The sequence below is a fragment of the Phyllostomus hastatus genome, unplaced genomic scaffold (assembly GCF_019186645.2).
Source record: "Phyllostomus hastatus isolate PE091 unplaced genomic scaffold, TTU_PhHast_1.1 phas_scaffold_585, whole genome shotgun sequence".
Lineage (NCBI taxonomy): Eukaryota > Metazoa > Chordata > Mammalia > Chiroptera > Phyllostomidae > Phyllostomus > Phyllostomus hastatus.
Window position 1 is genome coordinate 27,823,578 of NW_025334037.1, and position 23,852 is coordinate 27,847,429.

Here is a 23,852-nt window from a genome sequence, read left to right on the forward strand (position 1 = left end):
CCACCCTCCCCAGTTGGCCCCACTTTCCCCCACAAGTGTTATCCCCCCGTGGTTGGCTCCACTTTTCCCTCTTATTCCCCCTAATAAACCCTGTTCTTGACTCACTGTGTCCATCTGGTTTCTTGAGCGACTCCGACCTAACATTACCCAGGGTGCACTGCCTCCAGGGGGCATTGCTTACAGACCAATCAGAGTCGGGGGGCGAGGGGCAGCGCATCAAACAGAACCAGTGTTTCAAGCAATGTCAGAAAGTTGCCAATCCTCTCTCCATCCCCTTTTTTACTTGGGGGTTTTGTCCTCCCATAGGGAGGAGGGACCCCTACCGGGAGAGCACACTAGCCCTTGGGGAGCAGCAGTGATGCACCCCTTCCTGCCCCCCTCCCAGGGCCTTTTACCTGCACGTGACCCTTGGGGTTGAGGATAAGCCACAACCTTGAAGGAGCAGTGTGGCAAAGTGCGCAGGGACATGGGGCTGCCCCCCACAGGCCCAACAAAGGGGTTTGGGACACCTCACATGTCCAGGTTCCAGGGGGCAGCACAGCTGTGGCCCCACAAACCCAGCCTCCCTGGGAGGGACGTGGGGGCTGGGCTGAGGGGGGGAAGGGGCCAGTATTCCCTCCTCTCTGCAGAGGCCACCAGGCCCTGTGGAAGGGGGCAAAGGATCAGTTGTGCCTGTGACTGGCCCTGGCACCCCCAGAGGTCACTTGGAAGTGCCCTGGGAATGGGGTACATCATGGGAAAGTGCCCTTTCCCACCACCTGCACCCCATGTTTCCAGCTCCTGAACATGGGAACCCCAAACCTCTCACAGATGAGGCAGGGCCATGGGCATGCTCCCCAGTCCTGACACGGGTTCAGCTGCCTCCCTCTCTGCCCCAGCACTGGGCAGCTGCCTGGCTCAGCTGCAGAGTGTGGCCAGGGGCCACTTGTGCCTCTCCAGCTCTGCCTCCCCCAGAGCTTCTCCCCTGGGGGCCTGATGCAGCCTCTTCCCCGGGTCAGTGAACAATTGTGATTTTCCCTGAGGTTGGGGCTGACAGAGCCTGATGGTTCCCTCACTGCCTTGCCTGGGCCTCTGGGCAGCTTTAGCCTGTCCCTTCTGTTGGGGGATTTGTTCCACCCATCTCCCCCCTCCAGGGTAACTCCTGATGGGTTTGGTCCCTATAGGGCACCACAGGAAGAGTACATCTTGTCACCACCCCCTCTTCCAGGACCCCCCACAATCCCAGGTGATTTCTAATGACAGTGGTGGGGCCTGAACCCCTGAATTGTGTGTGACTTAATTAAAATCAGAGTAAGACATCCTGTGTGTTGGGGAGAATGGGGTGAGTGCAGGAAGGGGCCCAGCAGCGCCTGGACCTGATTCATTGTTTGTAAAGATTGTATTTATTTATTTTTAGAGAGAGGGGAAGGGAGAGAGAAAGAGAAGGAGAGAAACATCAATGTGTGGTTGCCTCTCTCACAGTCCTACTGGGGACCTGGCCAGCAACACAGGCATGTGCCCTGACTGGGAATCGAACTGGCGACCTTTTGCTGCACAGTCCAGCACTCAATCCACTGAACCACACCAGCCAGGGCTGGACTCAATTTGTGAACCAGGCTCCTCTCCCCTGCCCTGACCAAGCCCAGGTATTAGCAGGCAGCCCTTCAAAGGAAAGCCTGCTCTCTCTCTCTCTCTCTCTCTCTCTCTCTCTCTCTCTCTCAGGTCAGGCCTTTTCCCTGGGAGGCTGGTGTCCAGACCTGGGCTTTCATACCAGCAATAGCTGCCCTTTACTGGGCACTTGCTGGAGGCTGGGTACTGTGCTGAGTGCTCCACCTCCCTCATTCACCTTCTCAACCCCCGCCCACAACACCCCTGTCGCACACGCCCTGTGAGGTGGGCTCCATCACTGATCTCCCCTTTTCTGTATGAGGATAGTGAGGCTCAGAGAGGAGCACAGGAAGGAAGAGGCAACAGTAGGATTGAAACTGGGGTCTCTGCCTTCAGAACGCCGGTGCTGTGCTACAGTGCCCAAAACTACACTCAGCATTTCTGAGCACTCAGAGGTACCAGGCACTCTGATAGGTCGTATTGGCATAAAGACCCCAATCTGCTGCTTCCATGGGCTCTCACGGGAACACACATCTGAACCCCATCACAGGCTCAGTAATGGGCACAGGAACCTATTGCCCCGAGGCCCCAGGAGATGCAGAGATCAAGTCTAGGGGGACCAACCAAGTCCTCACAAGGGCCAGGGTGTGGGAACGGAGGGGAACTGAGGAGGGGCTCCAGCGGGAGGGCAGGGCCACTGAGCGAACAGGGTGAGCCAGGGGGAAAGCACATTTGGGCCGTGGTGACAGGTCTGGGGTGAGGGCCAGAGCAGGAGGGCGGGCCGCCCTGGGAAGTGTTCTGCACACCACAGCCCACCCAGACTCGGTCCTCTCACGTTTTCGACCATGGCCAAATCCCTTGGACAGAAGAGACGTGATCAGTTCTGCACCCTGCGTATGATCAGAAAGCTGGGACAACGTCCTTTAGGTTCTTGCACTGTCTTGGACAAGATTCTAGAAAAAATTCAATTTTAACTTTTTAGCAGACAATTTAAATAAAATGCAGACAAAGATACATGCACCTGGCTTCATCTCAAACATCAAACTGATTCGTAAGTTGAAAGCAATTTGTGGGTCCCAACTCTGAGACAACAATCGAACAGCCCAGCCACCGTGCAACACTCCTCGCACATGCACAAAAATGTGCCCTGTGCTCAGAGGGGCGTGGACCCGCACGCTGCCTGCAGACCCTGTTCTGATGCAGGAGCCAGCCTTCCAGCAGCCCAGGCTGCCCGGGGCATCAGCACCACCACCACAGCCCATCTCCGTGGTGTTTGAAGGGGGCCAGACAGCCTCTGGGGATGTTTTCCTTGTGGGAAGACACAGGAGTGCTCCTTCCTCTGACCCTACCCAGCCTACCCCTCCTCCTCATTTTTTTCTGAGCACAGGAATGTGAAAGTGAGGCTTCCCAGTTAAAAACTGGTGGGTGAAGACAGAGAATTTAGGAGCAGCAACCTGGCCTGCTGCTGCCACACTCTGGGCCTGCAGCAAGCATCCCTGGTTACTGCTGCTGGTGGGAAGCACTTGCCCAGAAGTCGGGAGACCTAGGCTCCACCTCTGAGAAGTGAGATGGCCTGGGCCAGGCCCCTAGCCTCTCTGCACCTCCCTTTCCCTGTCTGAGATATGGGGATAGCCCTTGACCTTCCTGCCACACTACATGGATGTGAATTAGTGTTCAGGATAGTACCCAGAATGCCTCGGGGTCTTGCTGGTGTCCACATCCACAGACACCAGTCTCTGTATTGCGTGTTCACTGTGCGCCCAGCTCCAGGGAGACCAGCAGTGGGCAAAAACTAAAAGCAAACAAATGATGCTGTGACAAGGACAATGAAGAAAAAGCCCAGATGGAGAACATCAGAGGGAAACTTCCCCAGATGGAATAGTCAGAGGTGGCCTCTCAGAGAACAACCTTAACCTCAGGCTGGAATGAAGGGAGGAGCCGGCCCTAGGAGACCTGGGGACAGGGCATCCCAGGCTCAGGGTGAGCCCATGCAGAGGCCTTGAGGAGGCAGAAGAGCTGGGTGTGGGGAACGACCAGGGTGAAGGCCGGGGTAGGGGGGGGGGGGCGCTCCTCCCAGGGGTGGGCAAATGCCCAGAAACAGGAAAAGGATAGAGACGGATTTGGCAACTTTCTGCCATTACTTGGAAACGCTGCTTCCTTTTGGTTCCACTCATCATGGAGAAGAAGCTAGAGGTCAAGTTCCAGCAAGAGAGTACTACACAGTAGCCCCCCTTTATCCATCAGGGATACATGCCAAGAGCCCCAATGGATGCCTGAAACTGTGGTTAGTACTGAATCCTCATACACTATTTTTCTTATATAGACATGTACTTTCAGCTTCTCTCTGGCATGTCTGAACTCCCAGAATCACTACTCTTGCGCATTGGGCCGCTATTAAGTAAAGTAAGGGCTACGTGACCACAAGCCCTGCTACACGGGGACAGGACTGCCGACCTAATAACCAAGATGGCTGATAACGAGCGGGAAGGGAGCGGCTACAGCCTGGAGACACTGGACAACACGATGACGCACACAGAGGGTGCATGGGGGAGGGACGCACCGACCTCGTCTCACCACGCAGAATAGCGCACAATTTAAAACTTGTGACCTGTTTTTTCCTGGAATTTTCCGTTTAATGTTTTCAGGCCACAGGTGACCATGGGTACCCGAAACTTCTGGTAGCTGGAAGCAGGGAAAGCACAACCTTGGGTGAAGAGGCCGTGCCCTGACCACAGCGAGGTCGGGTTTGGGCTCAGTGCCCCGGGCAGCCACTGGGGGCGCCAGGACTGGATTTCTGTGTTGAGAAAGCCCCTCTGGCTGTTGGGAGGAGAAGGACCTGAGGGGAAAGGCAAGGGCTGCAGGAGGCTATGGTGGTGGCCAGGGGAGAAATGGTGGTGGCAGTAGAGACGGAGAGTGGACAGATTTGAGATGCATTTCAAAGGTAAAGCCGCCAGACCTTTCAGAAGGATTACACGTGGAGCTGAGAAAAAGGAAGGACTCAAGGACAATACCAGAATTCTTGCACACACAACTGGGGAAGAGGTTCTTGGGGAACAACTGGGGACAGAGGTTCCCCAATTCCCAGCCACAGTCACATACGTCACCCAGACCATTGCCTCAGGGCCCAGGGGTGGACCCCAAAGTATTCTGGGGCATTCTCCCTTATAGATTCAGATATTAAAACACGGTCAAAAAAGATGTTCTCTTCTCCTGACTTGGGTTTTGTTCATAAAATGCTGCTCATCAGTGAACTTGTCCAAGTCCCTTATTAGGCAGCCCAGGGAAGCTAAGGCGCGGGGAGGTTAACGGAAGCTTCTAAGGTCGCAGAGCGAATTGGCAGTGAGCCCAAAGTGGAACATGAGTCTCCTGGTCCTAACCCAAAGTGTTCTCTGCATGGCAGGCAGGGGGAGAGGGGAGTTATTTTATCAATTTAGTGAACACAAATAAATGTTACCAGGTATCAGGCACTTTTGAAAGTGCCTTACTAATATTAACTCATTCAATTCTCATAACAACCCTATGGGAGTGTAATTATCTCCCATCTCGCAGATGAGCAAATCTGGGGCACAGAGGCGGTAAGGAATTTGTCTGAGGTCACACAGCTGGTAAGTGATGCAACTAGGGTTCGAACCCAGACAGTCTGCTTCTCAACCACAGGACTACGGCTTTCACCTTCCTTCCGAAGATAAAGAATTCGCCTTGGGGTAAAAAGATGACTCGAATCACTCACTAACTGTGTGGGCTCAGCTAAATCCTTTAATCCTTCTGTTCCTTTCTCTAGACCAGAACACTGAGGCCCCAGGGTCCAGTGATCTGCCTGCTACACCAGTGACAAAACAGAGGGTGGTGCTCGGCTCTCCTGGCTGTCCCGTCCAGTCTGGTTTGCTTTCCACAGCATCCCTTTGGTCGGGAAACTGCCTCACCAGTCCCAACCCCAGCCCAGCCCCTGCCCCGCCCCTGCCCCCACCACAAACCTCAGCTCTGGTGAAGGGGCTAAATTTAGGACCTGAAACCCGCTGAAATGGGGACAGCAAAACCTGCTGCACCGGAGCACCTGGCACCAGGCCGGTGCACTGAGAGCTCAGAGGGAGGAAGGCCGTGTGCAGGTGCGTGAGGGCGGAGGGGCACTGGTGCAGCCGCACCATCGGGGAGTTTGTACCAATGGAGCTGGGACTGGGTTTGGGGATCAGACAAGCCTGAGACCCCCGAGGGATCATGACAGACCTGCCCAAGGTCACAATGTGATAGGACAGAACCCAGAACCCTCCTCCCAGGCCAGTGCCCTTTCCACGGAGAATCATCCTCATCATCATTTTTTTAAATAATAATAACTACTGCTATTATTTTTAAATAATAATAATAACTATGACTGTTATCACCTTATTATAAGTTGTGTATAATTATGAGTATATTTATATGATTAAATATTAAATAATGTTATTATAGTAAACATTTGTTGGCTACTCACCGCCTGCAATCTCCTGATTTTTAAACAATGGCTCCAATTGATAGAACATTCTGTGGGCGGGCGTGAGGCACCTACGTGCACCAGATTCAGCCTCGGGCCACCGTTTCACAACCTCTTTCTTAGCTCACAACTTCTCTGGCCGTCTTACCACGTCTGGGAGAGGTTGGGTAGGACACGAACACCCCGGGGCCAAGGAGGCGGCATTTCTAAGAACCAGAGCTGCGGGACTGCCTCTGCCGCTTCTCCCAGGGAAAGGGCCCTCCCCCTCCCCCCTGCCCAGAAAGGACGATGTTTCCACCCTTTTCCAGCTACAGTGATTATAACACACCCTACCGGCCCTCAAGGCGAGGGACCGTCTTCCCACCCTTCTTGGCTGCGTTCTCGCCAATGGCCTGGGAAACAGGACACAAATGAGGGGCCAGAAAGTTTCTGTTGCTGCTTTTTCCAGCCCCAGAGTCAACAGCAGCAGGGGTGACAAGGATAGCACAGCCCTGGAAGGGAAGTCCCTTGCCATGGAGCCGAGCACATGAACTTCGAATTGTCATTGTTCCCTGACATTTTCTTAAGTTAGTTTGTTAACTTAGTAACTTTTGAAGAAATGTAATCATTAATCACAAATTGGACAATACACATTTTAAAAATTCAAATTGTACAGAAAGGTATCGGATCCATTTTTCCTCTACCCCATCCCTCTCCCGCCAGTAATCCATCCCTGAAAATACAATTATGCCACCCTCCTCAATATTAATTCCCACTTCTTTTTGATGTGTTTCTAAATCATTATTTCTTTGTTTTTATAAATTTAGAGACACCAGTAAGCTTTTCCCCCAAAAATAATATATACATTATATACATACAAATGAGATGGAGCCATCCTCCACATATCATTTCATAGCTGGCCTTTTTTACAATTTAAATTTAAAATAGTTTTCTTCTATTTACTTTTATTGAGATATGATTGAATTATAAGCCCTTGGCATTTTGTAAAATCTCTGTTGATGGAGTGGGAAAACCGTAGGCTTTGGACTCAGAGAGGCTACCTGCCTTGGAATCCCTGCTTCCCACTTCCTAGTTAGGTTACTTACCAGGGCGCTCGGCCTCTCTGAACCTCAGTTTCCCCGTCTGCACATGCAGACAACTACTAAAATAAGGATGACAATAACAGTCCCTACTTCACAGGGTCATGGCAAGGGTGCCATGAACGGTGCCTGGAATACAGCAAAGCTCAACAACTGTCCGTTATTGATATTCCTCTGGGAGTCTGTGGTCTTAGTTTGCACAAAACTGTCGTTGCACTTCTCATGCAGCACATAGCAAGATGACAGTGTTAATATGCCTGTTTCCTTCACTACATTATGAGTTTCTCAAAGGACAAGAATCATGTCTAACTTGACCTTGTATACCCGAGAGCCTTCTTAGAGCCTGACCCAGCAGGCACATGGTGCAGTGTGCCCCGTGAAGGATCAGACCCCTCAATCAAACCCCCGGCAGGGAGTGCATGTTCCCAAAGCATCCCTGACATCTGCTGCGCACAGCAACCTCCACCTCCAAGCTCCCCTTCCCGCGTGGGGGTGGGGGGGTGCCCTGACTCCGTGTCTGAATAGCAGGGTCCTGGCCCCTGCCCACTGCTGACTGAACCATCGTCCTAACCCAACCACCATTCCCAGATCAGGATGTAAAAGACACTACTGGTCAGCCTTCTCCTAAAAGGAGCCAGAAGTTGTGGAGTAGCCATGTTTGGCCTTGGACACAGGCCAGGCAGAGAAAAAGGGTCTGCAGAGAAAGAAAAGAGAGAAGAACCAAAGAGACACAGACAGGAGAACAGGGGAACCCAGAGAAAGAGGGAAACAGAGAGAGGGTGGCTGTCCTGCCCCGGTGGCTGCAGGATTCCTGGTTTCAGTCCTGGTGAGACAGGATCCGCATTATACTCTCCGGTCCCACCAGGGGCTCCTGTGTCTTCTGGATGCACGCTGGCTTTTTGCTTAAGCTCGCCCGGAAAAGGTTGTGGTTACCTGACACCAGAGGGACTTCGACCGACATCATAAACGCACAGTTTCCCATTGAGACACACAGGACTGAGGAGTCTGGAACACAGGGCCCAGCAGCAATTTGCAGCTCCTTCCATCACCCCGCACCCCACCAGCTCTGCAAAGCATACCCTCCCCCCACCTCCCACACACACAGAAGGCAAGCATTCGCTCGCTCGCTTGCTGGATGAAATTCCCTTCATGGAGGCAAGCCAACCCCCGCAGTCCTTGAGCAGGAAAGCACCATTTTCTAGCACTTCAATCTTTAAAATAAAAGATCTGTTTACCAGAATGGAAGGGAAAATGAAAATAGTACTAACATTTCAGAGAACACTATGATCTACATCAGTGGTCAAAAGCCTGCTCTTGGGGGTGGCAGTGCTGGGGACCCCGCTCCTCCAGTGTAGGCTGGTGATGGAGCGGGGGCCAAGGCAAGTCCCCGGGCAGTCTGTCACCGCCGACACCTCATCCCTCCCAGGGCCCTGGGTCAGCAGAGAAAGGCTTGGCCATGAGGCCCTTTTTCTGGAGACGGAGAAGCACATGCTGCGTGCTCTCGCTGTCCCCCACACCAGCTGGCTCCCGCCACCCACCTGAAGGCCCGCAAACACACACGCCACACTTCCTTCCCTAGAGCTTGGAGAGCAGCTGCTGTTTTTCCGGAAAAGAACCTATGAAATTTCAGTTTTGAAATTGAACACAGTCACGTGCCTTCCCCTGGCTCCGCTTTCACGTGTTTGCTCTTTATTACTATGCAGCCTAGGTTCGGCCTTTTGCCTCCCTTGCCTCCCATGGAGAACTGAGCGCGTCTTTCCTAGGTCTCTATCCCGGGGCGGCTGAGCAGAGCCGCCGACCACCTCCCCCCAGCCATGGGGCCCACAGCCCTACAGCCACACCTGGTCTGGAAAGGAGCGTCCTCTGCACTCTTTGCTGCAGCAAAGATCAGAAAAGCACTCGCTTGCCCATTTCTCAAGGTTACCAGAGTCCTGTGGAGGTGAGGCCCACCCCACCCAAAGTCGCCCCCTCCCGGATGTCTGAGAAATGCTGCCAGCCCCAGTGGGACTTAACAAAAATACGGCATTCCTCACTTCCTGCCTCAGAGTAAATTCGGGAATATCTGCAAACACTCCGGTCCCACAGGTCAAGCTTCCTCGACTTCTTTGACCAGCAGAGCAGTCTGAGAAGGTTCCTAGGGCCACCCTCAGAGAACCACCATCCCCTGGGGTTACTGGATGGCCAGGGCTTGTCGCACAGAACCCTGGGTATTGTGGGGGGGGGGGCTCTCAGGAGCAAACACTGGGGAAAACAGAGCGAGAGAGGACAGGGACAGATGGGTGGGATTCTGGCCTCTGCACAACAGACCCCATTGAAGCCACCACCTTATGACCCTACACTTGTAAACCGAAGTGTGACATGTACACAAACAAGGAGAGGGCCCAGGGACTACAGGAACGTGAACACCACTGTGTAAGCAGTGCCTGAGTCAAGAAAGAGGACCTTACCAGCATCCCCACAAACTCCCTAAGTTGTCCCTGTAGCTGTCCTTTCCTTAGTCAATGCTCACACAGTCCTAACACCTGAGGTCTACCACCGTAGGTCAGTTGTTGTGGTTTCAAATTATGAACTTAAGGTCTTTTTTAATATGAACACCAATAAATGTGTATGTTTAAAATATTGTACCTGCTAATCCGATGCACATATTCAGGTAAAAAAAGGACCCATAATATCAATAAAAAGCAGTATCACATTCAAATTTGATATAAACAATGCTTTTTAGCTATGCAATTTCTTAGTGGAATACCTCTTTTAAAAGTTCTGTTTTGTTGCCAAAGCTTATTTTACTGTTTATTTGCAATGCTTTATAATTTTTTTAACATATAATTTTATCGAGACATAATTCATTTATCATACAATTCACTCATTACAAGTTTACAACTCAACGGTGTTTAGTGTATTCACAGTTGTGCGACTAGCGTCACAGTGGGTTCAAGGGTCACGTGCCCGATCCTCCAAAGGCCAAAATTCAACACATCAGAGTTTGCAGCAAGGAAAGGTTTATCGACCGAGAAGGTGCCAACTTCCCAAAAAGATGGGAGTTGCCTTCAATCTTCCACAAATCCATCTTTAGAGAGCCGGGAATTCAGGCGTCTTCCGTGTCCAGGGAAGAAAGGAGGGGCCAGGAAGAGGTGAGTGGTGACCATAGACACCTGGGCTCCCACGAAGGAAAAGCAGTAGATCTCTACATTTCTTTGATCCTGCTCGGTCCATCGGCCCCTGGTGTTGAGGCTCCTGTTAAGTCTTTGACAAAGTCATTATTTTGGGCAGGTTTTCCCACCTCTTTAGGAAAGGCTCCTTCGGGCAAGGGGCTCTGCTTGCAGAAACTCAAGCCTCCCGCAGGCCCTGGGAGATAGGCAGGCTACAATTTAGATGGAGTCTGAGCGAGAGGGCATTTCACTCTGTCCTACAGCAAAAAGCCCACGCCCCTTGGCTGTGTTACTCCCTCTATTTGCCACCCGCCTCTACTGGCCCAACTGCCAGCCCTCCCAGCTGTAGAAAACCAATTTCTACTGATTTGCTTATTCTGGACATTTCATATATACGGAATTCTACAATATGGGCACTTTGTCACTTAGCATAAGGTTTTCAAGATTCATCACTGTTGAAACATACAAAAAATGTCCAGCCATTGTTAATACAACAAGAAGGGTTTGCGTGATGATGTTAGGGTGGTCGGTGACGCGGGCCGTAAAAGAATCACAAAGAGAAGAAAGTGCAGAGAGTGAAGGTTTTATTTTACTTTCCCAAGGGAGGGACCAGGCTGGGTGTGGAGAAGTGCCCAGCACCAGCCCTGAGCAGCCCTGTGGGCTGCACCGGGTGACGGGGCGGCCATGCAGCAAGACGTCTCCATTGGGCTGCGGCTTGTTTCCAGGTTTCCTTTGGGCCCCGGGTCCCGTCGTTTGGTCTGGTTGTGGCGACCTGGTGTGTCCTGTTTCATGGGTTCCTGGAGCCTCCGCGCCTTCAGGGCGCTTCCAGTGATTTTCTGGTCCTAAGAATAAAGGCTCACAAAACACTTAGGGTCAGTCATGCTTGGGGGTCCAGCCAGCTCTGGGAAAGGGGGCCTGAGAAAGGGGCTTTTGTCCCATTACTCGACATTGATGTAACCTGGTAGCCAAGGAGAGTGGACTGGAATGCACGTGTATGAACAATGACAACCTCACTGTACTACTCAGTGGGGGCCGTAGACACCATTGAGTGAGCATGTGTACTGTGTGCCCATCACATTCAAAATGACTGAGCAAGTAGAGCAACAAAACCGCATCAAATTTTACATTAAGCTGGAACATGCCCCGATGGAAACTATCTGGATGATTCAGATGGCCCCAGCTATGGGCAACTGATGACTGGCAACTTCATTGCAACAAGGTACCTGCTTGTACATCACGTCTAGTGCAGAGTTTTTTGGCAAGATATCAAATCGCCCAGGTGACTCAGCTCCACTAAAGTCCAGACTTGGTGACCTGCAGCTTCTGGCTTTTCCCAAATCACCTTTGAAAGGGAAGAGATTTCAGACCATCAGTAAGATTCAGGAAGATAAAACAGGGCAGCTGATGGTGATTGGAAGAACTATGTGAGTCCCAAGGTGCCTACTTTGAAGGGGACTGAGGCGTCATTTTCCTATGTACAATGTTTCTTGTATCTTGTATCTTCTTCAATAAATGTCTCTATTTTTCACATTATATGGCTGGATGCCTTCTGGACAGAGCTTGTATGTCAGTACTTCCTTCTTTATTATTGCCAAGTGATATCCCACTGTATGAATACACCACATTTGATTTACCCATTCACCAGCTGATGTGAAATAGTTGCTTCTACTTCTTTGGCTATTATCACCATAACTTAGTTTTGCCTGGCTGTGGACTTTCTGTAGTAGACCTATACATATATAAGAGGGTTTTTTTTATGTGTGTGTCTGGCTTCTTTTGTTCAATATTAAATTTGCGAGATTCACCCAAGTTTGTTCATTTTTATTGTTCTGTAGTATCCCTTTGTTTGAATACACCACAATTTATTTGTCCATTCTATTGCTCATGGACATTTAGGACTATTATTAATAATACTGTTATGAATATTTCTGTACATGTCTTTTGGTATATATGTGCACAGATTTTGTCACGTATGTGATAAGGATAAAATTACTCCATCATAGGATGTATCATTCACAATCCATATGGTATTTGTTTTTTCAAATTTAGGATGGAGCACTGGAGAGTTTCTCAAGTATCAATTTATACTCCCAGCACTGTGTGTGAGTCAGTGACTCACATCTTCCCCAACACGTGGCTGTGTCAGTTCTTAAACTTCATCCACTCTACTGAGTCTATAGTGACATCTCATTGGGGTTTTTATCTGTGTTTCCTGGAGGTTCATTGGCCATTGGCATATCCTTTGTGGGGGAGGGGGTAGAAAGTATTTATTCAAGTCTGACCTTGAACAAACTTCATGTTGAGTTGCCTCTCTTCCTTTTCTTTTTTGCTTGTAAGGGTTCTTTCAATATTCTGGATTTGAGCCCTTCAAGAATTATGTGCTACAACTATCTTCTTCCACTCTGTGGTTGTACTGGAGTTCAATTTATCATTCTTTTCCTTCATGGTTAGTCCTTTGCATGTTTTATTTAAGAATTTTTTTTGTTTACCTTGAGATCATAAGGATAGTTTCCTATATAATATTCTCAAAACTTTACTGCTTTACCTTCCACATATAATCTACCTGAAATTGATTAGTATGCTCAGGTATTTTATTGACCCATTTCCATTATGGGAAAAAACCACCTGTTCCCAGGTGGTTTTTAACTTCTTTACACGGGCATTTTTGTCATGAATAAAATACCAGATATGTGAGAGTCTGTTTCTGAATTCTTTATTCTGAGACTTTGGTTTATTAATCTTCCTCCAATCCCATGCTGTACCTGTATCATCATCATCATCTCCATTTTACAAATGAGGAAACTGAGGCACAGAGAGGCTATGTAACTTGCCCAAGTAATTTGCTAGTTAATGGCAGAGCTGGAAATGGAACCCAAGGAGCCTGGCTTTTAGGTCCATGTTCTCAAGTTTCTCGCCAGAAGTCTCAGAAACATCAGTGCTGCTGCCGCCCACTGCTGAGTGTGCAGCTTACTAAACGGAGAAGGGTGGGGGTCCCTGGTTCTCCTGACGCAGACCGGAAACACAACCGCCGCTTCTTTCACAGTCCCACCACTAGGGGGCGCGGGTAACTTAGCCTCGCTAGGGACGTCCCTCCCACCCGCCCTTGGTTACCTTTCAACCAATCATAAGATGTTTACACAAAACGCAGTTCAAAGGGAATGTAAAAGGTTATCCAATCCAGTCTTCTTGCAGGACTGCAGCAAAAAGGCGAACAGAAGTCTTCTCTTTCTTCTTGAATATCTTCAGCAAGGAAAGAAACCTTCCACTACCTGGCTAATTTGATTAATTCCTACACCACTTTACACTAAGTCCCTCCTTGAATCTTTTACTCTTCCCAGGATAAAGTAGATTCTTTGCTCTACCCTCACTGGAAACAAGGAGCAACTGTTTGGTGTCCTCATAGCAACCACGCTTCAGAGACGCTCCTAAACAGCAGGTACATAGCTATAAAGTCAAACCTCGCTTATCATTTTTCTCAAAGATGTAATAGTTCGTGATTACATTTCACCTCCTTAGCAATGTGCACGTTTCTTTGATCTCTCTCCGATTTCTCCATGTCTCTTTTCAAGTGTAAAGTCCAGAAGTTGAGGTTGCACTCTATTCTTCTATCCAGTGCCAGATTTACTTCCTGTTGCTTGAATGTTACCCAGTTAATATACCCTGTTAATATACTCAATCCTTCAATAAAATAATCCCTCTTTAATAAATTGACAAAGAATTATATAGTCATTAAAATAACAAACACGAAGATAATGACAATATAGATAGTATTGCTTATTATTGCTCAATATTTTGTTTAAAAACATATGCAATACTGCATTTCTCCTTTGATTAAAGCTATAAAAAGCATTTGTGGACACAGTCTAGGAAATAACATAAAGACACAAAAATCCATTTGTTTGGGGGGTTGATGGTGATTATTTCTCTTTATTAGTTTAAAAAAATAATACTATTTATTATTCTCTTTTTTTTTCATTCTTGGTATAATTTTGAGGGCTTCTTAAAAATAAGTAAAGTCTTTCATTCACTCAGCAAGTTACGGAGCCCTTGTTATGTGTGAGACCAAGGGTGAGGTGATGCAAGGAAGACAAAAGCAGAAACAGATTCTGCTGTTCAGAATAACAATAGCTGATGCCTATCAAATGCTTACTATATCCTAAGCTTCTATTATCCCTATAGTATAGATCAAGAAAGAGGGGAACAGAGGAATTAACTAGCTTACCAAAGTCACATAGAGTCAAAGTAGAACAAGAATTTGAACACGGCCATTCCAAATGTGCAAGATGTTGGGCTTAACCACCATACAATACTGCCTCTCATAATAGCCTAATAAAATAGGGATATATTACATTCAGCAAATATCTTTTGAGTACCTAAGACATGTCAGGTACCAAACTAGGTGCTGGGGAACACGCCGCCATGCAAAATGAGCACGGTCCCTGCCCTCATAGAGCTCACCGTTTGTAGAGAAAGCATCGTGGGATGTCAGGAAAGAAAAAGATGAGCACCCACCTTTGAGGCCGTATGTGGTAACATCTCCTTAAACTCTCTGTTTCATTTTTACAGGGCCATCAGCCTTGTGGAGAGAAAAGGGGTAGGAGAAGGGCAACAGAAGGCCTCAAAAGAAAAGAGACAGGAGATGGCATCTACTTGTTCAGTGAGCACTTGGAAAGGGCATCCCAAAATAACAACAGAGTCAGGACTAAGAGAGCCCCTGAGGGTTCGCGCCAGCCTGAGACTCTAGTCTCTGTTCAACTCTTACTCCATTAAGTGCCAAGCACTGAGCTAGACTCTGGAAATAAAACTAAATAAGCAGCGGCTCCTGCCCTCCAGGAGTTTATAGTCTAATGGGGCAGACAGACGGGTAAGAAATTCTAATACCATGTATTAAGGCCAGTGATAAGAACAAGAACAGAACAAGATGGAGCACTATCCAGGCTGGGACAAAACAGCAAGAAGGTGACATTTATACTGAGCAGTGACACAGGGCAAACTGGAATTAGAAAGGGGATGGGGAGGGGAGTGTGGCTCAGGCTGGAGCAAACAACTTGCTCAAAGCCCTGGAAACGAAAGAGAGCCGAGGATTAACATGATTTGCAGAGTGGTGCCAATTAATGCCACTGACTTGCTAAATTCCTTCATTGCTTATTCCCAGGTTCAGGAGGGATTCCAAGCAGGGGCACAACCTAGCGCCAAATTGAAACAGACTGTTCTCCATTTGATACTCCCAGAGCTCCAATGTGACTGGACCATTTTAACCTACCACCAAAACTTCATTGCAGGTAGTCATACACTTCTCTTGCCTTTTAATCAGCAAGCCCAGTGCTAGCCTGCAGAAGGATAAGAGGGTTCCCTCCAGCTCCCCAGATCAGGAGTGGTGACGGCGCCCATCACATCTCTAAATCCCACAGGTAATTCCAGTAGTGTCTGTGCACACTGGTACCATTGGGTCTATTAAACATAGAGCTAGAGAATAAATTCGTCTGATGGAATAATTACTATCTCAATCCACATATTCCACCATCCCAGTCTCCACTCTCAAGCCATCAGGGCACTCCTCCCCCTCCTCAGACTCTGTCTGCCACTTTCAAATGTCAAATTGCTCAGCGCAGAGGAAAGTATAGCTTTCTGGATAAAAGCAGATCAGGAATCACAACAATCTGGGTAGAGTCTTCTTATGATATTCAGCAAGTCACTCACCCTACAGAAGCCTCAAAGTTTACTTGTCTGTAAAATGAGAATAACAACATCTCTTTCACTGGGGTTTGTTGAATGAATGCAACTGGCCTGCGTTGAGAATAGTAAATGAGACGTTATATATAAGGAGGTTATCACGTTGTTTGGCATATACAGTGTGCTTAATAGAGGGTGTAGTAGAATGGTGTAGATGATGTAACTGATTGCGGTAGATGATGATGACGATGTTGATGACAAGGTGCTGTAGGACTGCCAAGGATGTCAGTTCTGTAGGTCATTGTCTGGAGTCACAACAACCCTCCCCGCCAACCCCCAAGCCCAGGCAGCTTCTTCCTGAGGCAGGCCTTGAACAGGACGCACGTAAGAGATCTGCTATCTCTCGAGACTCGGTCGGTGCCCAGATCTCCGCGGAGAACTCCAGCCAGCACCACCCTACCTGCTCGCCCGCGGCTCGCGTGTTAGCCGACACATGGTGGGAACGTGAGGGGGCGGAGCCGGACTCAGTGCCTCTGGTCCAATCGCCCGGCGGGAGGGTCCAAGCCAATGGGAGAGATGTATCAGAGCTTTTGGGGCGGGGCCAAAGAGAGGAGCGGCGGCGTCATAGGTCACTGAGGGCGGGGCGGGGCCCACGGCGCTAACAGGGGCGGAGCGGCAGTGATCAGAGCAGTCTGGGCAGTGATGGCGGCGACAGCGGTGACGGCAGCGGCAGCGGCTCCGGCAACTGGGGCCGGCACGGATGGCGCCTCCTCAGTGCATTGGTTCCGCAAGGGACTTCGGCTCCACGACAATCCGGCGCTGCTGGCGGCAGTGCGGGGGGCGCGCTGCGTGCGCTGCGTTTACATCCTCGACCCTTGGTTCGCGGCCTCCTCTTCGGTCGGGATCAACCGATGGAGGTGAGGGGCCCCGGGGCGGGGTCGCGGGCTTGGTAGCGGGGGTCGGGGAGAGGGACGCAGCCTGGCCTCTGAGGCTCCCGGCAAAGAGCCCCCTCCACCCCGCGCCACGCCAGCCAGAGGAGGATGTCCTACTCCCCGGTCCCCACAGCCGGAAGACCCTGGCCTGGGAAGGTGGAGCAGGGAGACCGAGCCCGGTCTCCAGAGGAGAATCAAGGACCAGGGAAGCAATTAGTCATCAAACCAATGGCCTGGGTGGCCCGGGGCTCGACCTCTGACAAAGTGTTTCAGCACTGAGTGTTATTCACTTTGGGCCTCAAGCATTCCTGTGGGACAGAAATCACAATCCCCATTGTACAGATGAGACTCTTAAGCCCTGGAGACACAAAGTTGACTTGCTCAAGGTCTTATAGCCAGTAAATGGCAGAACAGAGACTCCTGGTCTAGGGCTCTAAGGGGTGTGCTGGGGCGGGGAGGAAAGGAGATATCATGCTGTTAGGGTAGGGTCAGGTTTCTGAATCTATTCCACAGAGATGATTGCATTCTTCAAGTAGAGTGCATTGCCGGGGTCCTGAAGGTCATTGTTAAGCCTCTGGTGTGTTTGAAATTGTCCTTTCACCCTTCCTTGGCTTCCCTCCCCCAAGACTGACCTGCCTCCGAAGGTTTTTAGGGACTCTGGCTTAGCCTTAAATAAGGTCAGTGCTGGTCTCCCCTTTATTATAGATAAATACCTTAAGGGAGCGTTCAGTTGGTGGCACAGTGTGTCCTGAGCTAGAGAGCAGTACTTAACCCATTTTGGAGAATTACCTTAGCAGCTATGAGCTTGCTAGAACAGAAAAAAAAAGAACCAAAGTGTCACTTCCACAACTCCTCATGAGATTGATTTTAAAGGACAGTTGAGCCACTATAGATTAGACTTTCATCAACTGATGTGCTAAGATTAGGGAGCAGGAAAGCTGTGATATCAAGGGCCCCTCTTTAAGGACTCCCAGAAGATGGAGTCCAGAGGATCATGGGAAAGGAGTAATAAATAGGTAGTTGATTATTTTCTCTGTAGCAGGTCTTGAAAACCAAGGAATTTTGAGACATTGTGTCCCCATCTCTCTTTAAAATTTCCCTCGGTAGCCATCTGGCTTGTTTGCAGTGTTCTGGGCAATGTTTGCTTGTGGCCTTGTTGCGCTGATGGGCAAGGTTTCCGCAGGATACAGTGGCTCCCGGCACAATCTTTCCTCTCCAGGGTGTGTGCTCCTCGCAAGTGGGTCTCTGAAATGCCCCCTCCTGCCCATTTATATCGAGGGAATGACTAAAGATACTCCTGTGGAGAGCCTGCCCACACAGTTTCCAGGCTGCTCTGTCGCTCTGCCTCTGCTCCAGTTTCCATAGATAGGAGCTTGAGTTTGATAGACATCTTCAAATGACCACCGCTGCCGTGGACATTAAACCAAGCCTTAGACTTTGCCTCTCTACTTATGGCCGGGTGCCAGCCAGAGCAGAGTCAGTGGAATCTGGCACCTGCTTGTTACATTGTCACGAAGGAGTTTCTTCTTTTATGGGGTTGTAGAGGCTGTTGGCTGGGACTGCCTCCTCTTTTGTGGTAGTAGAGATTAAAAATCAACAACAAAAACTGTTGTTGATAAAACTCAGATTTGCTAGGAACAAGGTGTTTATGGGTTTTTTTGGGTCACCCTTTTGTGGTTGTGCTTTCCAGTGAAAGAGAAGAGAGTGAAGAGAAAAAAGGAACGTGACAGCTCGTGCCTGAGTCCAATCCTGAAGGCAGAGGCCGTGGAGGAATGCAGATTTTAACTGAGCAATTATTTAGTGAGTGCCAGGCACTGCTCTAGATGCTGCTAGGAACCCAGCAGTGAACAAGCAGTTATGACGTCCAGAGCTCCGGAGTTTGCATTGTAACAGAGGGAGACAACTAAACAACCATATTTTAGTAGAACTAAGTGTCATGAGATAGAGAAAAATAGGGGGACAGACTAGAGCAGTGGTTCTCAGTCTTGCTGCACATAGGAATCACTGAAGGATCTTTAAAAGATGCCTGGGCTCCCTCTTGCCCCAAGTCTGACTTAATTGTTCTGGGTTGTGGCTTGGGCATTAGGGTTTTTAAAGCTCCTGTGTGCAGCCAAGCCCAAGAAGCACTGGACTAGAGAACCACAGACGTGAGCCACTTGGGAATGTGTCACCATGCATTGGCAGGAAGTCTAATTAGTTTTGGCATTCAGAAGTAACAGGTGAAATAATACAAAACAAGTCGAATGTGATAACTGCTCCTGGGCCTGGAAACACTGCTACCACCCCCACCATGCTCTCTGTTCCCATGGTCAGATCGAGGGCAGAGCTGCAGACTGTCCTGTGCACCCGGTGGGGGTTTGGGGGTGTAATGGAGCCAGCAGTACCTCTGCATGACTGCAGTTGTGTGTAATCTTCCAGCGGCTGCTTCTGGATCTGGGACAACTGTGCAGCAGCATAACATCCTAGCTCTGCAGATACTTCAGCTGCTGCCTCTGAGAAGCCTCCCTAGAAGGGGTGGGCCCTGAGCCATCTGCAAGAGGTGGGGGGAAGCGCAATCTGTGATCTCCATTATCTTCCCGCTCTTCCTACACTGCCTCCCGCACAGTGTTTTTCTGCAGATGAATCAGATTCAAATAACCATGAATGGCACTTTCAAAGATTAAAAGGAGACAGAGAAAGACAACCAAGAAATATGTATATTTACTAGTTTAGGAGAAGGGCTAGCATACTCCCAGCCTTGGTGGTAGTGGGAAATTTATGAGCTAACTGTAGCTACGTGAGCCTCAGGATGTTTTCTGTCAAGCACTAGTTGGCTAAGCCCTTTGCTATTTTTCCCAGCCCCACCTTCCCCAAATATGCTGCATCTGGAAAGAGGTACTATGTGAGAACAAATGAAAAAAAAAAAAAAAAAAACGGGGGAGTGGGCAGCTTCTAGATTTAAAGATGGGTATTCAAAATAGGCCCTTGCAGTTTTTCCTTACCTTCCTCTCCCTGCTGCAACTTAGGTAGACTTGTTGGCCACAGTTCACTTCACCCTTTATGTATTGGGCTGGCCAGAAAGTTCGTTTGGTTTTTTTCCGTAGGATGGCTCTAGTAGCACTTAGTTGCCTTTAACTTCATCCAGTACAGTTTTGTTCGATTGTATCATGACAACTGTCATATCAGCACAGCATTAAAAAAAAACACATCAAAATTGGTTAATTTTTGTGTAGCCATTTTAATATTAAAGATGGAAGAAAATATGCAACATTTTCAACATATTATGCTTTATTTCAATAAAGGCAAAATGCAACTGGAACACAAAAATAAGATTTGTGCAATGTATAGGAAAGGTACTGTGTCTTATCAAATGTGTCAAAAGTGCTTTGCGAAGTTTCGTACTGGAGGTCTCTCCCTGGACAATGCTCCATGGTGGGGTAGATCGGTTGAAGTTGATAGTGATGAAATCAAGATATTAATTGAGAACAATAAATGTTATACCACATGGGAGATAGCTGACAAACTCAAAATATCCAAATCAGTAAAGGTATTGGTGAAAATGAAAAAGTGTCTTTTAATTTTATGGAAAAAAACCATACGGACTTTTTGGCCAGCCCAATAAATCATTGTATCCCTGGCTCTCTGTTGCACTGGCATCCAGGAGCTTCTGGGTCAGAGGGAGTTGGTAGAAATAAAACATCACCGCACATAGCTCAGAATTAGTGAATGAGGGAAACTGCAAATTTCCCAGAATGCCTAGCGAGAACAAGTGCGTCTCTCTCCTCAGGGCTGGGAGCTAACAGTGTTGGGCTGTTAGCGACGTGGGTGGTTCTTTCTGGAACTCAATCAGCTAGAAGGGGATTGAGAACCGTAGTCTACTTGTGGGGAAATTTGATTTTCCCTGAGCTGTTCACACTGGTACCAAGCATGTCGCTTTACTGCCTTGTGGCTGAGGAAATATTTCCATTTGCCCAAAAGAGATGAAAACCTTCATCTTCATCTTTCACTTGGAAATCAGGAAAGAATAAATATATTTCTATCTGGGTGATAACTTAGAGATCGGTCTCTGCTATGGGCTTGGATTCTCATTTTCTAGGGGGGGTAATAAGCTCTCTTCCTTAGGAGAAATTAATTTCTATTAATATTCGATGTAGCCAGACCGGGTAAGCCTATAATGTCAGCATCATAGTTAGATAACCTTGGCTTGGAGCAGAGAAACTTGATCGAGGGTGATCTGGACCCGAAGTGAACTAACTGTCACCCTCCTCCCCCCTGCTAACACATGGGACATTCCTCAGCACAGAATCTGCCATCTCTAGAGAAGGCCTTCCCTCACCGTCTGCGTGTCTCATGCTCAACCAGAGGATCTGCCTGCCTTATCTGTAGGGCTAGTCCCATGGAGTGGTGAATTACAGAGTCGTCTCTATATTTTTGGAAACCCCAATTTGGTTTTTTCCGGTGCTGTCTGCCTCTGGCTCCAGAGCACTTATGTAATGTGATGCAGTTGCACTTGTTGTCTGATCCAAAGGGTGTGCTCTGAATTTTGGCCACGTGAGCTCAGCTCAGAGCCTGCCAGGGGTGAGCTGCGAGCCCCAATCCCTGAGCCCCAGTCCCTGCCGTCTCCAGTGCCCAGGCCAGTGTTCTGTAGAGTGCCCCCTTGCTGAAATAGAAACTGGCCGTGTGGAGAGAAGGGCTCTGCGGAAGCACAAAGGGCCCAAGCTTCAGCACACACCTGCCGCAGTGACCATTTGTCCAGTGGCGGCACTGCCCCGCATGCCTTTCGTGTTGTGCAAAGCTGTCACCTGGCAGGCCTCAAAGGTGGCGCTGTGGCAGCAGCTTCTCTTTCTCTGGCCGCCTGAAGGCTGGGGCTCCTAGGGGCCTGTTGCCTCCAGGGGAGGCCATCCTGAGGCCTCCCTCGCTGCAGGAGCCCCGCAGCGCTTGACGAAAGGGGCAAGTTGGAAGTAACCACGTTTCTGAAGGCCAGTGAGGAGGCAGAAACCAGGATCTCTAAGAAAGCAAGTTTATAGAAACCAATAAGAAGCAAAGAAAGGCACCGTACAAACAGAGGTAGAAGTGAAGTTCTGTTTCCTAGAACAGTGCTTCTGAAACTTTAATATGTGAAGGATTCCCCAGGGGACCTTGCTAAAATGCAGATTCTGGTTCTGGAGGTTCTGGGATGGGGCTTGAGATTCCGCATTTCGACAAGCTTCTGGGAGGGTCCCAGCTCTTGATCCTCAGAGGAGCGGGGCCCCGGCAGCAAAGGTGCTCCCCGAGCCCCGGGCAGCACAGCTTCAGTGCCCTGGTCACCAGGCAGTGGGGCCTGCTGGTTAAGATGTAGATACTGCCCTGGCCAGGTGGCTTGGTTGGCTGGAGCAGCGTCCTGTACACCAACAGGTTGGGGTTCACTCCCGGTCGGGGCACATGCCTAGGTTTCGGCTTCACTCCCTAGTTGGTCTACATATGGGAGGTGACCAGTTGATGTTTCTCACATCTGTGTTTCTCTTTCTCTCTTTCCCTTCCTCTCTCACTCTCTAAACTCAATAAACATATTTTTTTAATTACAAAAATTAAAAATGTAGATGCTGACACATACTGCCTGAGTTTGAATTCTGGCCATTTATTTGAGGTGCTGTTGGTGCCTCAGTCTCCTCATCTGTAGTATGGGGATAATAATAGCGTCTGTGTCAAACAGCTGTTTTGAATTAATGAGGCTGTGTATGTAAAACGAGTAGGATAGGGCCTCATTTATCAGAAATGCTCATTAAATGTTCATTGTTGCTGCTATTATTGCCATTTGGCTGCTGCGCTCAGAGTTGGGCCTTCCGACATCACTTGTCAAAGGAGCAAAGGCTCTCATGGAGTCAGCTCTACTTAAGAGATGGTGCAAGGAGTCTCTCCTTTTAGCAGAGAGAAATCAAGTTCTGTAGAGACCAGTCGAAAACTGGTTTTCAGATGTGCGTGTGAGCCTATTTACAGCTTCAGATGAAGTCCTGTGTGGCCTGGTGGGCTGTGAAGGGAGAGGCCCCAGAGTGGATGGCAAGGACATTCCTGGGAGCTGCAGATGGAGGACCATCTGTCCTGGGGTTGTGCAATTTGTCACCAGTTATCTCTAGGCGTTCTGTCTGGCGGGGCCCAGGTTTCAGGTGGCATGAAGCTATTTACAAGGTTCTTTCTGATCCTGCTCCCGGGAGGAGCGGTGAGGTTTGGGAGGAGGCCAGCACCAGTGCAAGTGCGTCACTCAGCTAGCTCTCAGCTTTCCTTTTCTGAGGGCGTCAGCTTTTCAAAACCAGAAATTCACAGAGGCGGAGCTTTGGGTTTGTTTAATGCACCATTCAGCCAGTCATTCTCCTCCCACCTAACCCCTTGGAGGTCAGTCTCCCATCCCAACCCTTGGTTGGGAGAGTCCTTGCAGCTTTGGGCTGGGACTCAGCTTGCGCTGGAATGTGGCTCTGTGGCATTCACCACAGCAGGAGTGTCGTGCTGCGGACGTCAGAGGCAGCAGCGGGGGCTGGGTCTAGTTGGCAGCCTCGCAACAGTCGCTGCCTCTGTACGCCTCCATCGGCAAGGCGTGTGATGTGCCGCGAGGAGGCACAGGGTTTCACAATAAAAGTGCTCAAAATAAAGTCTGGTGGTCCCCATTGTTGACGGGGATGGGTGGAGGTGCGAAGGGGAGACAGGAGGAACCTGGCCTGTTAGGGCTTAGCTCCTGAGGCAGGTCAGAGTGTCGGTGGACTGCCCGTGGTCAGGTTTGTGTTTGTCAGGAGAGGCACTCCAAACACACGAGGGCCTGCGGATCTCAGCCCCTAGAGCCGTGGTTAGCGTGCCAGTACGAGGCCTTAGAAATGGGGAAAGAGAAGAAAGCAGCCTGACCCAGAGGTTCCTGTCCCAGCTTCATCACTTAATTAATAAATGTGACCTTAGGCAAATTAATTACCCTGTCTGTGCCTCATTTTCCTTATCTATAAAGCAAGGATCATTTTTCCTT

At 49.2% G+C, this 23,852-nt stretch overlaps 1 protein-coding gene across 1 annotated transcript in view; it reads left to right on the top strand.

Annotated features, from left to right (window-relative positions):
- Positions 1–16,653: 16,653 nt before the first annotated feature.
- The window catches only part of CRY2 (cryptochrome circadian regulator 2), a 33,105-nt gene continuing 25,906 nt past the window's right edge, over positions 16,654–23,852 (top strand). The window contains exon 1 of the mRNA XM_045825388.1: positions 16,654–16,873. Coding sequence (XP_045681344.1) covers positions 16,659–16,873 — 215 coding nt within the window. The 5' untranslated portion in view covers positions 16,654–16,658. The remainder of the gene's footprint in view (positions 16,874–23,852) is intronic.